Here is a 16,454-nt window from a genome sequence, read left to right as displayed (position 1 = left end):
TACCACTTATCAAAATTCTAATATCTACACATAGACAATATTAACGAAATAATAATTCAAGGTAAAAAAACACAAAATTGTTTACATTAATAATTATAGAAATTGATTGTAACATTGTTTTCATGAACTAAAATAAGCAATGTATGTAGTGCGAAAAACTATTGGCACTGGTTGAGGTTATTTTGCTATCGAATACGTATGAAAAACGCGTGGTGTCGTTAACAAACCTTCCTCTTCTACCTCACTAGATATTTTTGGACAAAATGCTTACTGCATAGAAATTTTTTTTTTTTTAATCGGGTAGCTCCAGACTTTCCAATGAAGCATTACCTACAATATTATTATTAATACAACTGAAAAAAAGCAACTTTCTGCACAATAAAGTAAAAAAACAATTTAAGTTCTGTATTCAAAATATAAATAACTTGGCAGTTATGCCAATATATGTTTATATATATATATATATATATATATATATATATATATATATATATATATATATATATATATATATATATGTATGTATAAGAGTAAGAAAAAAGATATTTTTTAGATAGGAAAGTAGCTATGTCATGGATGATGTTATCAGTGATTGTATCAACAATTGCACTTTTTTCATTCCTTTTTTTTAAAGATATGTAGATGATTTAGTTTTGGCACTTTCTAAACACAAAATTATTGAAATAGTCAACATTTTCAAGTATCATAATCAACATATACAATTTACAGTTGAGAAAGAGGTAGACAATTCTTTAGTTCCTTAGAGTAGGTTTCAAGTCCAGTGCTTTATACAGGTTGGTGAATTGTTTGCGGTTGGTAAGTTTGGTATGGTTGATTTGCAGTCTTGTAATAGTCGATGCTTCTCTTCTAGTTATGAAGTCTAGGGAGAGATGACCAATAAAAGATTGAAGTTTATGAAAAGTTGTTTTGCTCTTTTGTTCTAAGTTTTGTCAAGTATGCTCTACTGACTTTTTAAAATCGAATTTCGAGATTCGTTAGCTAGTTGAATTGGAGTGACTTCAGTCACCCCATGGTTGGTAGCTTCTTTGGCAAAATGATCTGCTGTTTTATTACCAGTTTTTCCGGTGTGAGAAGGCAGCCATATGAGAGAGACTGTTGCATCGTAAGCAGAGAGATTTTGGTATTATGTCATGAATGTTTTGAACTAATACGTGCTCAGTGAAAATTGTATTGACTAAATGGATATATGAGCGTTAATCTGAATAATTGACAATATGTCTGTCTTGATGTGAGATGCATTTAAAAGCCAACACAATACTATATAGTTCACCTGTGCAAACGTTGCATATTAAGGGTAACTAAGATGATCTTACAAGTTCATGTTTAGTGGCTACTGCACATCCAATACCAGTGGTAGTTTTAGAAGCATCTGTATAGAGAATTAAATTCTAAAAATGCTTTCTTTATAAAGGAGATCACTAAAATGGAGATGGGCAGGACACATAGCCAGAATGACAGATGGGCGATGGACAAAGAGGTTATTGGAATGGAGGCCAAGGGAAGACAAGAGAAGCGTCGGTCGACCACCTACAAGATGGACTGACGATTTAAGAAGACTCAATAAAAACTGGATGAGAGCGGCGCAAGATAGACGGGGTTGGAAACATGAGGAAGAGGCCTATGTTCAGCAGTGGACTCTTGAGGCTGGATGATGATGATTTCTTTATAAGAAGGTTAGAAGATTCAAGTTTGTTAAAAATAGTGAGTCAGGTATATATTGAAGGGAGATCTTTAGCCCAGAGGGGAAGTAAAGGTAGAGGAAATGAACTAGTCAGAAAAAGGTCAATGTTTTTAAGTAGTGGACAAATTAATTGAGGTAGAGGTTTTATGATAAGGTGTTGGTTATTGTTAGTGGAAGAAGACGGCATTGTGGCAATTAGGGAATGAACGGGATTAAATGGATTTGCGGATGTTGATGCAGCATACGAAAGTAGAAGTGATTATCGTCTTGGGTAGGAGAAAGTTCATTAGATTCACGGTATACACTCTCAATAGGACTAAAGCGAAAAGCGCTCAGACCTAGAAGTAGTTTTATTGGCACCCCATTGAGTATGACTGAGGGTTTTAAAAATGTTCAACCTTTTAAAACAATTGATTTTAAGTTCAGAGATTTGATTTTTCAATTTAATCTGGAGTCAAACATAAAACCGAGAATTTTACAATAATTAACAACAGAAAGTAGAGAATTGTTAAATAAAATTTGGGGTAAGGGAGTGGAAATCCCTATGGAAAATTTTATTAACTTGGCTTTGTATAAGTTTATATGAGGTTGGGACAGATTTAACATGGCAGTAAATGATTAGGTCATCAGCGTATTGAACATATTTGATGGGAGGCAAATTTCGTTGATGGCAAGAATGAATAAAGTTAAACTTAATGCAGATTCTAAAGGGACACCTTAATTTTAAGGAAGAGATTAAAAAGTTTACCCTTGGCAAGGACTTTAAAGATTCTTTCAATTTTTTTACAAATGAGAAAATATTACCATTTAAATTATAGTGGGAGATTTTGTCAATGATTGCTTTTCTGGAGATTGAATAAAATGCCCCTTCAACGTTAAGTACAGTTGCTACGACAACTTGTTAATAATTATAGATTGCTTAAGAAATGTGTGTTTGAAAAATAAAAAAGTTATCAATAGTAGACCGATTACGTCGGAAGCCGGATTGAGCGTCGGGAATAATATTATACTGTTTAACGAACCAAGTGAGTATTTCATTGATCATTGTTTCAAGAAGTTTGCAGGTAATACAAGTAAGAGAAATCAGACGAAAGATATTGGAGTTATAGATGGTTGGTCAGGTTTTTTAATTGGAATGATTATAGAATTGCGCCAAACATCTGGGAATTTTTGTGTGTTCTAGATAAGGTTATAAAAATTTCGAGAAGTTTGGAGAGAGATGTATTAGAGAGATTTTTTAAAAATAAATAAAAGAAATCATCGGGATCATCAGCAGATTTTGTACGTGAAAACAAGGTAAATTTTAGTTTATTTACGGTAAACAAGGCGTTCATAAACGTGACATCGTGTGGAGTTGACGAGATGGTGGAGAAAGATTGAGCGCGTAAAGAACTGGGAGTAAAAGCCATTATTACTTTTATTGAATCTGTCTTCAACCCCATTAGCGAGTGTGTCGGAAATGAATTGACTGTCAGAGATAACTGTGTTGTTAAAGATGATAGGAGAAATAGTTAGGATATAGGAATGAAGGATGACTAAATTCATAGGATGAAGGTTAGTTTTATTGCCTTGGATTTGTGAAACAGTTTTTTTTTATAAATGAGAGTGGAGTTATCATATCCACAGGTAACTTTAACATCCTAATATATAAGACTAAATAATGTAAACTAAATTGTAACATATAACTTTTAACGGATTTTTACCCAGATATTTAGTGGCTCAAATAATGTACACCTGATGATGGAATATGGATTCCGAAAACGATTTGTCTTCATGACATAACCCGTTTGTGTTCGTTTGTTTTTTGTAATGATCTTTCTTTTATCTTAGTATAGATTAGGGAAAGATTTTTCATTAACGATTGTCAGCGGTATGTCAGTGGTAAATTTACTGGCTTCATTTAGAGGGTCGTTTGTGCCTAAAGAATTTTCGATAAATTTTTTAAGATCATTCTAGAAAACCCTAATTTTTGTGTTTTTATAGGATTTGAGTGCAGCTTTTAGTTCGAAATAGTTTATACGAGAGTTCGGATAATTGGTATCTTGTGAAACTGAGGATGAATAATGAAAGGGCGAAGGAAGAAAAGAGTATATATGGTTAGGTCCAGATTTGTTGCAAAACTTTTATTTTAAATTTTCTGCCAGAATCTTGGCTGTCTCTTAATTGGTAAGGATAACCTTTCGATTAAAATAGAGATTGGATATTTTAAGGTTATTTTTATTAACAATTTTTTTTCCACACTAGACTTGGGCTAGTATTTGAAGTACATAAAGTTTTCTTACTTAATTAAATATCGTGTCTAAATTTGGCAAAAGATGAAGTAAAAATATACAAAGAGCAGAAAAAATGAATAAATACGAGAGAAAGAGAGAAATTCTATTTATCATGTATGCTGTGATTAGATTTGACATCAGAAGATTTATCAGAGGATGCACTTATATATACTCTTGTAAGTCGGAGGTAGGCTGTTCTTTTAACTTTTTTAAGATTCTAGTGATACGGTTTTTTAGTGACCTTTTCCTTGTACCTATGTAGAGCTGCGATAAGTCCTTTTAAATACCATCTATGTTGGAGGATTTTTAAGCTTCTTGTAGTGGGGTGATACATACAAAAGAGTTCTCAAGAAATGTAATAAGTTGCGTGGAATTGAATGTAAAATTAGTCGGATTATCTTTGTAAATCATTTTGATAGCGGAAATATAATAAGGTTTCATCGAGTAATCCAATCAAAGATTAGATTTGGACATTTTTTGGCTGGTTTGGGTGGCATCGAAAATGTCGAAGGAGGAAAAGAACTTAATAGCGCAAGAATACCGGATGAAGATAGAATGGTAGGAGTATCAGGAGGACTGTCATTGAAGTGTCCCCTTTTTTGTCCTACTGCCAACATGCGCTTTGAATTAGTACGACGAGAGATGGATAAATCCATAATGGCAGCCAGGATGGGTATGTAGTTAACGGAGATGGACTCAATTTCCGAAGATAGAAATTCTTTTGATGAAGGTAAGGATTCAGGATTAAGGACTCCTTAGAGTCAGCTGAAAATGAAGAAGAGGGAGGAGCATTAGCTGCAATGAGTGTGTGATCTGGTCAACTGAAGACTTTGCAATCAGACCCCACGGTACGACCCGTAAGCTTACAAAGAAAACACTATAGTCTTTCAGAGAATAAAAATATTTTAAAGGATGTATTTTCATGGTTAATTAACAGAGAAGATTGCACTTCGAAGTTCACCTTGTCAGGAATTACAAATGTTACCCTAGAAAAACTCCTGATATATGCCTATTGATCATCTGAAGTTCCGTATTTTTTAGGGACAGCTCGATTAGTGAATGCGGGATGGAAGGAGATACATTTGAAATAAGGATTCTTTTGGTCGCAGAAAGAAGCCTGCAGATAAAGATGACGGTGGAATTAATTATGACGTTCGGTGTATTAGTTGATCAACGATGTCGGTAAAAGTAATATTTTTTGGATAAACTATTTCACCAATTTCTTTAATATATTTAAATAAAACAGTATTCAAAATGGAGTGCATGACAATAACTTGTTCCCTTTTAGAAAACTAGAGTCATAGAGTGTTACAGAGGATACAGAAAACGATATTATCATATCATTTTCGTTCACGGCCGCCAAAGCAGGTGGCGCCTTTGTAGCTAACTACTGTTGTAGTGAAGTTTTGGGAGACATTCGTTGGACTTTCCGAGTTTGAATTTGTATCAGCCCAAAGTGTCTGATGAGGCTGGGCTAGGCCGAAATGATCATAACACTTTATTGATACCGATTCGAGCACGGGAAGTTTAACGAATTTGTCCTCCTAGGCCATATATTTGGCCATTTAATTTAATAAAGCGATAGCGGCTTTCGCTAAAAGATTATATCTTTTACACATTTCGCATAGCGCAGAGGGTACAGAAAACGATATTATCATATCGTTTTCGTTCACGGCCGCCAAAGCAGGTGGCGCCTTTGTAGCTAACTACTGTTGTAGTAAAGTTTTGGGAGACATTCGTTGGACTTTCCGAGTTTGAATTTGTATCAGCCCAAAGTGTCTGATGAGGCTGGGCTAGGCCGAAATGATCATAACACTTTATTGATACCGATTCGAGCACGGGAAGTTTAACGAATTTGTCCTCCTAGGCCATATATTTGGCCATTTAATTTAATAAAGCGATAGCGGCTTTCGCTAAAAGATTATATCTTTTACACATTTCGCATAGCGCAGAGGATACAGAAAACGATATTATCATATCGTTTTCGTTCACGGCCGCCAAAGCAGGTGGCGCCTTTGTAGCTAACTACTGTTGTAGTGAAGTTTTGGGAGACATTCGTTGGACTTTTCGAGTTTGAATTTGTATCAGCCCAAAGTATCTGATGAGGCTGGGCTAGGCCGAAATGATCATAACACTTTATTGATACCGATTCGAGCACGGGAAGTTAGACGAATTTGTCCTCCTAGGCCATATATTTGGCCATTTAATTTAATAAAGCGATAGCGGCTTTCGCTAAAAGATTATATCTTTTACATTTATAATAACGTTGATATCGTTTATGCCACAAACTTATTTAGAGGCTTATGAAAAACTGGTGAAAAACATACTTTCTAAAAAAAAAACAGAATCTTCTATGACCCTTACTAGGCAAGAGAGCATTTTATATTTAACACCAAAGCATTTTATTCCTAAAATCATACTTCCATTGTCTATCAACAGTAAGAGCTGAAAATTGAAGGGACACTAAATGAAGATCTGAATTGTGCGTTCCAACTTACATATGGCATATGCGGTAAAGAAGTAAAAATTTATAACCCGTTAAAATGATGGTATTTGTAAAATACCGCTTCGGAAAACTAGAATGGAGAACCATTTGAGCTCGGTTTTGTTTTAGATTTGAACTTTTTCACAATGAAGCGCGGTTGCAAAATTGGCAATATCTTGGCTTCTGTGGCACGTAAAACATAAATTTTTTTTAAACTGGGATAGCTCAACAAAAAGCTGTTTACATAATCGCTTTCTACGATAAACAAATCGTCACTATTTTTATTGGTTACATTACATACAATTATGAAAAAACAAAGTTATTAAAATTTATAAATTTCTGCAAAATCAAGGGTTTTTTGCAACTATTTTCGTGAATTCTTTATATATTTTAATTGAGAAACTCACAAATGGAAGAAATTTTTGAATCTACAATTTTTATTTTAACTATTTTTCTCTAAACTGGATAAAAAACGTTTATAGCCAAAATCACCTGTATATCTTCACAGATTTATTATTAACTAACCCTCATATATCTTTTAGAACCTTCAAATATCTGTATAAAATTTTTACGTGAAACCAATAATTTTTTCCCAGATGGACCTTTGTATAAATTAGTTCTCCGATAAAGATGAACTTTTCTACTTTTCAATACAATAAATAAAAATAGCTAAAGAAATACATATTTAAATACTTTGTTTATGTTTATTAACTTGATATTTATTCACTAATTTGTTTTTCCGAAGTTTATTATATCATAATTATAATACCAACGAAAACGTAAAATTCAAATTAATGCATCTCGAATATGACGCGTGCACCCTGGCGATAATAAAAAATGATGAATGAATAAAAAAATAAACATTTTTTCAAATTAATTGCGTAACGGAAACGGTGTAAAATAGAATATAAAAAAGTTTCTATTTACTTACCAGAGTGTAATATCCATCTTTGGCAAGCCGAAGGATTTTTGTCGGAAATCTGAACATTCTTAATCCATGAATTTTGTATGGTGATAAACCACATTTGTAATAACAACAAATATTTCCGGCCATCTGTAAAAACCATTTATTTTTTATGGAAGTAACATTATTTTAGTTTAAAATTACTTTTTTCAAATATTATCGAATGTATGTATTATCCGGTAAAATTTATTTCTGAATAACTAATTTGTTCATTTCTCATACAAGGTTTTTTTATGTTTTAAACACATATAATTAAAATTTTTTACTTACCTCGGACCAAATTTTTGTAATACACTTCCAAATAAAATAAAATATTTAAATTCTTTAAAATTATTTAGATATAGGAAGATTTAGAAGCCACAGTACGTTTATGTACAATTTTAGTTGACACGATATTTACTAGTTGATAGTAATAACTCTATTTTAAACGAATACGTTGTGATTCATGGTCTGTTTTTTGTAACATTTTTATTTGTAAGTAAACATGTTGCTACTATGTCAGTGAAATATTGCAACGCTGGTGAATTTAATTCAGTGGATCAAAAATGGACGTTTAGTTTAGTCCTTAACTTTTTCACATGGCACCATCTAGTATAATGTATATCAAACAAACAATGGTATATTAAAATCTATTGAGACAGAAAGAGTGGTGACATCTAGTTACTGTCTCAATTAGAATCAAACAAATTTATACATTGCGTTGGCTAACTATTCCTATTTAAACAATGCTAATTGTAAGTACGATACTTTTGTAAGTATATAAAAGTTACCAGTTTTTTTTTAGTTATAAAGGAAGAAGCAGAAAAAATAAGGAAAGATCTAATTCTCACGAAAAGAGAGAAATCAAAAAAGACTAGGTATGTTGTTTTTTGAAATTTATTATAAATATATCCATAGATAAAACTATTTTTTTATTTTTTGTAAATTATTGAAAATAATTTTCTCACTTTTAATTTGTAGTCAAATCATGACATGTAAACATCTGATATGTATTTTCCTGTACGATACCCAAAGAGAGCAAAAACTGAATTTTGTAGTCTCTAACTCATAAAAATAGGAATGAAAATCGGTTTTCCCAGTTTCTTGTCTGTGGGCTACTATGTGCATAATGTGCAATGATATAACGAATGTAAAAGTTTATTCCAATATCATTTACATATTTTCGTCAATGATTTCAAAAAGTGGGAGTTTTCTGACTTAATATTTGATGCGATCTTTTTTACTTATATTTACAGTTTTACAGTAAATATGCGTAATTATCATTGAGAATATGCAGAGTACATGCTAAGTATAGGTTTTATTAAAGTACTTAAACTTTCTATTTATATACTAATAATGTACTACCTCACATCTTTTTAGTAGTTGTTCTCTGGACTCAAGACACTCTCCCAAAGAAAAATCTAAAGGCTTACTCAAGAAAATTTCGAGTAAGCAACGAGTTTCATCATCATTTGTAGATAAATCTGAGGTTAAAGCATCACAGAAATACCCAAATGACAGTTCTACAACAGCAATGATAAAAAAGGACTCAGAGAGTAGCAGCAGTGACAGGAAAGACAGCACTGCCAGAAAAGAGAGTAAAACCAAGAAATGTTATTCCACCAAAAGTCCAATTAAGAAATCATTCGCACCCGATATGGCAGAAGAAAAGGTTAGAAACAATTAAGTTATTTATTATTTAAATTAAATTGCTTTAACACTAGAAGGGCCGGCGCTTGACGCATACCTAGAAGTGCTGCAGCCATCATTTTGACGTAGGACTTAAAAAGCACTTGTTCCTTACTTTAATTTAAGTTAACTGCAAATTATAAAAGAAAACTATATTTACTAAAAGTATAACAATAATAATACCTATAATTAAATATCTAAATTAAACAATAGTACATTTGCCACATAAGTATTTTCTACAAGTATTACATGATTAACATGTTCGATCTTTTTTGCAATTAATGTTTATTTGACACTGCTTTCTCTTTATTTACTTTTTTACTTTACTTTAGTTTTTCTCTATTTACAGCACTTTCATCTACTGTCTAATGTTCAGGTGCTTAAGAAATTTAAATACTACTGGAGTCCGCTTTCCGTTTCACATATTTTGCTCGAAGCTCGCCAATCGTTTGTAGAATAAAATCGGGGAGCTATTTGTTTTTTTTTGTCATTTCTTTAAATGTAATCCACGAATTCTTCTTCTTCTTCTTGTGCGTCTCCTATCGGAGATTGAATATCATCAAGGCTATCCTGACCTTGTTTACAGCTGACCTAAAGAGTTCATTATTGGAACAGCCAAACCACTCTCTCAAATTACGCAACCATGACATTCTTCTACGGCCTGGATTCCGTTTTCCTTCTATTTTTCCTTGCATTATATTTTGAAGTAATGCATATTTAGTTCTCTCATCAGGTGACCCAAATATTTGAGTTTTCTTCGTTTGATCGTTGACAAAATTTCTGGGTCTTTTCCTATCCTTCGCATATCCTATCTAGGAATTAATTGCTGCCAAATCTAACACGTTATAGAACACATGCACAGGTCACCTTCGGCTACCAGCTCTCATTGTATATTTGGGTGCTATTTGATCGACTATAATAACACCAAATTTTGTTGCGTTATAATATATAATATATAAGCAATCGTTTCAGGGAGCTTTTAGCATCTTTGTCAATTTCAACTTGTGGATGCATTGTACTAAAGATTAGTATATTTTTTTTTCGGTTTTTCTTAGTAGACAGTAAGGTTTGTGTGGTTGCTCGACTTTAAAATAAATGGCTCATAAAGATGAGTTCGACTCGTTTTGTATAAATAAGGTCTATGTTTTCTTGAACGACGTATCGTACCGACGATACTAGTATTTTGGCCCTTTACCTTTTTTGCCAATGACAAAGATGTAAAAAAGTTGTCGGTAGTTATATTTCTCTCTTTTTTATACAAATGGCCGAAGCAGTTTTAGAACCAGAACGTGTTCTGGTATTGACTGAGTTTTGCGTTCGTAATCTTTTCCCAAATACGGAAATCTATTACAAAGGTATTTGCTGTCAACGTCCACTAAGAGCCAAAATTTATGAGGTTTATTTGCAATGTATTGAAAAAATGGACAGTGAGTTATAGAAAGAAATAGCTGCTCGTTACCGGTCAAGTTTGCATTTGGAATATAGCAAGCACATTTAGCAATTTTCAAAAAATTCGTTTCAAACTTCTGATGCCATGACGCAAACTTATCTGTGGTAATTATCAAGGATCAAGTGTTTTTTAAGTCAAATCGTAGGTACTTCATTATGTCCTAGAGCCTATTCTTGCTTATAGTTTGTTTGAAAATTGGTGGTCCCCAAACATTGAACCACAAGAGATCAATATCCAAGTTAGAGGCAACACGAGCATAATGCAAAGCAATAAAAGCTTCTAGTTCTGGAAGAAAAATGCTCCATGTTTCATTAGACGATTGTTGGTGGGTTTCAGTCTCTGTGTGGATCTTTATGTGAAGTAGCATTGAATCTTTGATAAATAATCGCCAACATGTTAGCACATTATTCTCTTGAACATATCGTTTAACAAAAGCTGTTGAACCCGAAGATTCTCTTAAAAGACTTTGTTGATTGCGACGTCTTAGTCCATTGGAATCAATAAAGTCCACTCTGTTCCTTCACTAGAAATAAGAAGATCACCGAAAGCAGGAACTAAATTGTATGGAGTAAATCGTTGTCCGCTACGTGTAGATCGGCCAACTCGTCTAGACATTCTACCACGTTTGTCAGAACCTCGCATAATAACTTGTTGATTCAGATTATGTTCAGTGAATGAGGCAGTGGATGTGCTTGAGACGGGTAATTCAAGCAAAGATTTATCTGACTCTGATTCACTCAACGAAGAGCGCAACTTCTCCGATACAAAATCAATATCTCGTCATCATGGGACAAGGGAGTCATCATGGAAAACCGTGTTATTTTTATTATCACTCTCGTCACCTGATATATTTTTAAAAAAATTTACGCGAACTCGTATTAAAATAGAAAATAAATTCAAACAAAACAAAACTATTTAAGTCCGAATTTGGAATGAAACAAATGTGCAAAATAAAGCTACTTTACTGTAATGATAAACAACTAAACCCTATTCATTCTACAAATTCCCAATCGTCAACATAACCACGTGTAAGCCAAACAGGGTCGTACTGATGTACGACCTATGTATCATATGATTTTTAAAAATATTTACTTTTGAAGCTGTTAGTGTAAGAATTTCTTGAAATTTAATCATTATATCACAATTAAACTAAACTCTAAAAAATAACACGACCAGTAAATAACTTAACAATAACTATAACATAAATATAACACAATATAATTAACTTAAAAATCAACACGACACAATTTGAATTTAAAATGATGGCAAGTTAGGATCTGTAACATGAGAATATGTCTCGCTTACGGTAATAAATTAATTTTTATAGCCTCTTGACGAATGAGACTACGAATATCAACACGTGCTCATGTTTACTGATGGGAATTTGGTAAACGAATATACTTTATTCGAGTTACCAGGAATTTATTTGAGTAATGCCGTCAAAATGACGCTGCCGCTTATTCTACACCTCATTCAAATTCGACGTGCAGTAAAAGTAAACAAAACCAGGCTATGCTACGTAAGACTCCATAGGCGTGCGGTTTTGCTTTCATATTTTCTATCAAATTAACAAAACAGTATGTACAATTAAAGATTTGTTTACTATGAACAACGAAGATAAAATATACAATGTTAGTATTATTTTCAAGGAAATTCAAAATTAGCTTCACTACTGTAAAATAAAAAGAAACTTATGGTTTGACAAAAATAATAAAAATGTAGGTATAAGTTATTATATCCTAAAATGTAAAAGTAAAATTGGCATAATTTTTTAGTGGTGTAAAAAAAATAAAAATTAATTTAAGAGTTAATAACTATCAAGATCTTTATCATCATTGAAAAAAATATAATATTAATTGATGTTATTATTAATAAATAACGAAAGTAAAAATCCAAAGATTTCTATTGACGAAAATAAAATTTAGATTTTTGCTTTAATCTGTGCCTTCTATTACAAGCCAAAACAGACGTTGCTAAAGATGTAAAGAGAGAAATGGAAATCTAAAATTGCATTCCACAGCATATCTCGTTATATTCAGAGCTTCGGTAAATAGGCGCTCTGATGACTCCTTTTAGGATAAAATACGTATAAGCGAATATACATAGGCACTATACCAAAATCAAATTCAATTAAAATTGAAATCAAATCTTAACTGTATTTCTTTGATTATTAATATTTTTTACAAACAATTAAGATTAATGCTTTTATTTAAATTGTTAATGCAGTTTCATAAAAAATGAAATGCTAAGACATTTTGATAACTTTTTTGTTTATCGCCCAAGTTTGTTTAGTAAATATTTTTTTGCTATTTTGCATAGTGGGATATAATCCTGTATAATCCTGAAAAAGGGGCAGAAAATCCCAGAAAATAAAGTTAATTTTGTTTATATTTCTAAAATTATATACTAATATAGGGTTTTTGGAGTTTCAGATTCCAAATTTGATACTAAAATATACACATCCAAAATGGAGGATCCAATAGGTATGGAACATAAAATAATAATTATTATAACTGAATAAACTCTACGAAATTATTGAAAATAGTTTTTTTTTTTTCATTAGAAAAAATCGCATGCACCAAAAGGTTATTAGCGACGAAACAAAATATAAATGACAAAATAGAAGAACTACAAATCATGGAAAACGTTTATAGATATTAGATATTTAATTATATTATCATGGGAATACTCTTGACCTAGAGCTTCTGCTAGAGAGTTCGAGATATTGTAAGGATGTCTTTCTTTATTATATTTCAACAATTTATTAAAAAGTGTTCAAATGTTAATCGAACGTAACACTGATGACATATGGGTGGATTATTCTTTGTGAAAAGGTAAGAGTGTGTTAACTTGGTACCTATATCCTAGACGTAGACGCGCAAGCACAATTTTCAGGTTCACGCCTGTTTAGCGATGATGGAATCCATTGAGAAACATTATTTTTGATCTTATTCAGCTTAGAATTAGTTAGTAAAAACGCAACGGAGACAATTTTGGACAAATTCAAAGTATTTAAATTTTTTTGGTTTTAGCCCTATTTTGATGATTTTTTTAGCATACTGTATATAAATTTATAAATTTTAATTTGGTATAGTTGGTGTTGGGATTCTGTGCTCAAACGTTGTTGTGATAACATCTATTGCAGAAAAACTCAAGGTATTTATAGATAATAAGGCTATTACTAATAATCCTTTGTTTGTAACCCGATCCCATCGCATACATACCTAATAGTAACAAGTAATAAAGTACACGACACAGTTCCTCCAACCAAAAATGGAAACCATTAACCTTGATCCTGATAAACCTCCTGACCCCTGCCAGATTTAAGTGGGAAAAAATTAATAACCAAAATAATATATATGATTCCGGTCCGTTCGAAGTATATGTACAGGGAAAAGACAAAAATATAGGAAATTTTCTCATATTAAGTATTGCTAAAACAATATTTAATCTAAACCAACAGCAAATTATTAAATTTAACCGTAAAGGGAAAAACCGGTTAGGTGTTGCTTTTAAAGATTTTAAATCAGCAAATCTATTTGTGAATGATAAGAGATGGGAAAGTTTACAATATGGTGTATTTATCCCAAATCACAATGTCACATGTAAGGGTATAATAAGGGAATTATGTAAAGAAATATCTGAAGTGCAAATTAAAAATGCAATTGAAACAAAATTGGTCTCCTGTAAAGTAATTGACATAAATAGACTAAATAGAAATATTTTTGAAGGGGGAAAAGAACAAAACTATGTACCAACAACCACCAAATGCGTAACATTTACAGAAAAAGCACTGCCCAGGTAGCTGCTTGTGTATGGATTACCCATGGGGGTTATTCTATAATGTCAGCCCAGTCCTAATGTGTGGAAACTGCCTGTTATATGGTCACAGCAATAATCAATGCAGAGGGAACCCAAAGTGCCAGAACTGTGGGAAAAACCAACACAGAGAGGCCTTGAATTGTGAAACATACTGCATACACTGCAAAAATCATGATCATATCTCTAAAGATAAAAAATGTAAAGAACTCCAACGACAAAAAGAAATAAAAGCCCTAATGTCTTTCTCTAATATCTCATATTACGAAGCAAACATGCAAATACCAAAAAATGAAAACAGGGAATACTCTTTGAATGAAGAGAATTTTCCTGTCTTGCATACAGAATCCAAGCCTAATAATATGATAGATATCAGATATCAGAGAAAGAAGAATAGAAGCCATAAAGAATGACACAAATATACTAAAATATAACCAAATCGTCAAATCTTAACCCACCAAAAGAAGGAAACCAAACATGACAGCATATGACAAAAAACAATGCCATTACTACTATTACACCACAACATAAAGAGATGGTACTATCTTTTGTGAACAACTTGCTAAGAAACTTATCCCCTAACTCATCTAATGTATCACAATATAAAACAATTGAAAGCAGCTCAACAAATAACATAACCTATGATTTAATGGAAGATGGGACAGTATCTGATGCTTCAAAATATTAAGCCCAAACTAAAAAAAAAAAAAACAAAAATAAAGCTTTCACTCCTTTGATGATAATACAATGGAATATGAAATCATTTAATGCTAACGTGGATAACTTAAAAATAATGATCAAAGAATACAATCCTGACATATTATTGCTAAATGAAACATGGTTAAATAATAACCATATAATCAGATGCAAGGACTATCAAGTAATTAGAAATGATAGAGATGATTCGTATAGTGGTATAGCCATCCTTATTAGGAATGAAATAGAATTTTATGAAATATGTTATACAAATTGTTTCAACCTTCCTACCTAAATTCCAAATTAATCTACTTAATGCATATGTCCCTAATGCAAATACCATATCTAAACAAAAATGGATAGAACTGATCCAGGAAATCAACAAACCAGTAATAATAATGGAAGACCTGAACGCCAATCATGAGGCTTGGGGTAGCTCCTGTAATAATTTCAATGGGAGAAACATCTCCCCAACATTAGATGAGCTGGAACTAGTTTTTTTAAATGATGGTTCATATACCAGAATAGAACCACCACCAAAATGATCATCAGTGGTGGATCTAACAATAACATCTAAGGATATTGCTACCAGATCATCATGGCAAATAATTCCTGACTTAGGATTTAGTGATCATCTACCCACAATGTGCAAAATTGGTGTCCAAAAGATTACCATCCACATGCCACCAAGGAATAACAGAAACTTCAAAAAAGCTAATTAAGACCAATAGACCTTAGTATTAGAGTCATCATTTACATCATTTCCAGGTGAGAACTACTGATCATTTGCAGATTTATTAAATAAAGCTGCACATTTGTCCATCCCATTGTACAAATCAAATGTTAATAAACAGTATCATATCCCATGGTGGGATATGATAAGTAATTCCAATCAACACCCAACTTACAAAATTATTTAATAGTAAAAACAAATGTGATATAGCTAGAAGATTCCTTAAAGATAAAAGAAGGGCATCCTTCCTGATCCTAATATGGCACAAGAGATACTGAATTCGTTGGCTCCTCCCAGTATACATTTACATCAACAAAGTATACAAGCTAACAATACAAGTTCCCCTTTTACCTTAAATGAATACACATTCATAATAAACTCTAAAAAGGAATCTGCTACGGGACTTGACTTAATTTTATACTCTATGATTAGAAATCTACCTCATTCAGGATCATTGCTATTGTTACAAATTTTTAACAAATGCTTAAGTACAGGGACCATCCCGATTTAATGGAAACAGTCATTAATAATTCCAAACCTAAAACCTATGAAAGATAAAGTCACTGCAACTAACTATAGGCCTATTGCCCTCACCTCTTGTGTAGGTAAAGTTTTAGAATCAATGATCAAAAATAGGTTGGAATGGCTTATAAAAAATAAGGGA

The 16,454-nt window shown here is 32.2% G+C and overlaps 1 protein-coding gene across 2 annotated transcripts in view; it reads left to right on the top strand.

Annotated features, from left to right (window-relative positions):
- LOC140452589 (uncharacterized) overlaps positions 1-13,032 on the top strand; it is a 40,410-nt gene extending 27,378 nt beyond the window's left edge. Inside the window, exons 2-4 of one of the 2 annotated variants that reach the window (XM_072546906.1) lie at positions 8,209-8,281; positions 8,787-9,075; positions 12,975-13,032. In XM_072546906.1, coding sequence (XP_072403007.1) covers positions 8,209-8,281; positions 8,787-9,075; positions 12,975-13,025 — 413 coding nt within the window. In that variant the 3' untranslated portion in view covers positions 13,026-13,032. Of the gene's footprint in view, positions 1-8,208; positions 8,282-8,783; positions 9,076-12,974 lie in introns of both variants that reach the window. The other variant, XM_072546905.1, reaches the window with a different exon arrangement.
- The last annotated feature ends 3,422 nt before the right edge of the window (positions 13,033-16,454 follow it).

The sequence above is a fragment of the Diabrotica undecimpunctata genome, chromosome 11 (assembly GCF_040954645.1).
Source record: "Diabrotica undecimpunctata isolate CICGRU chromosome 11, icDiaUnde3, whole genome shotgun sequence".
Taxonomy (NCBI): Eukaryota; Metazoa; Arthropoda; class Insecta; order Coleoptera; family Chrysomelidae; genus Diabrotica; species Diabrotica undecimpunctata.
The sequence above is the reverse complement of the archived record's forward strand: the minus strand, read 5'-3'. Positions and strand labels throughout refer to the sequence as shown.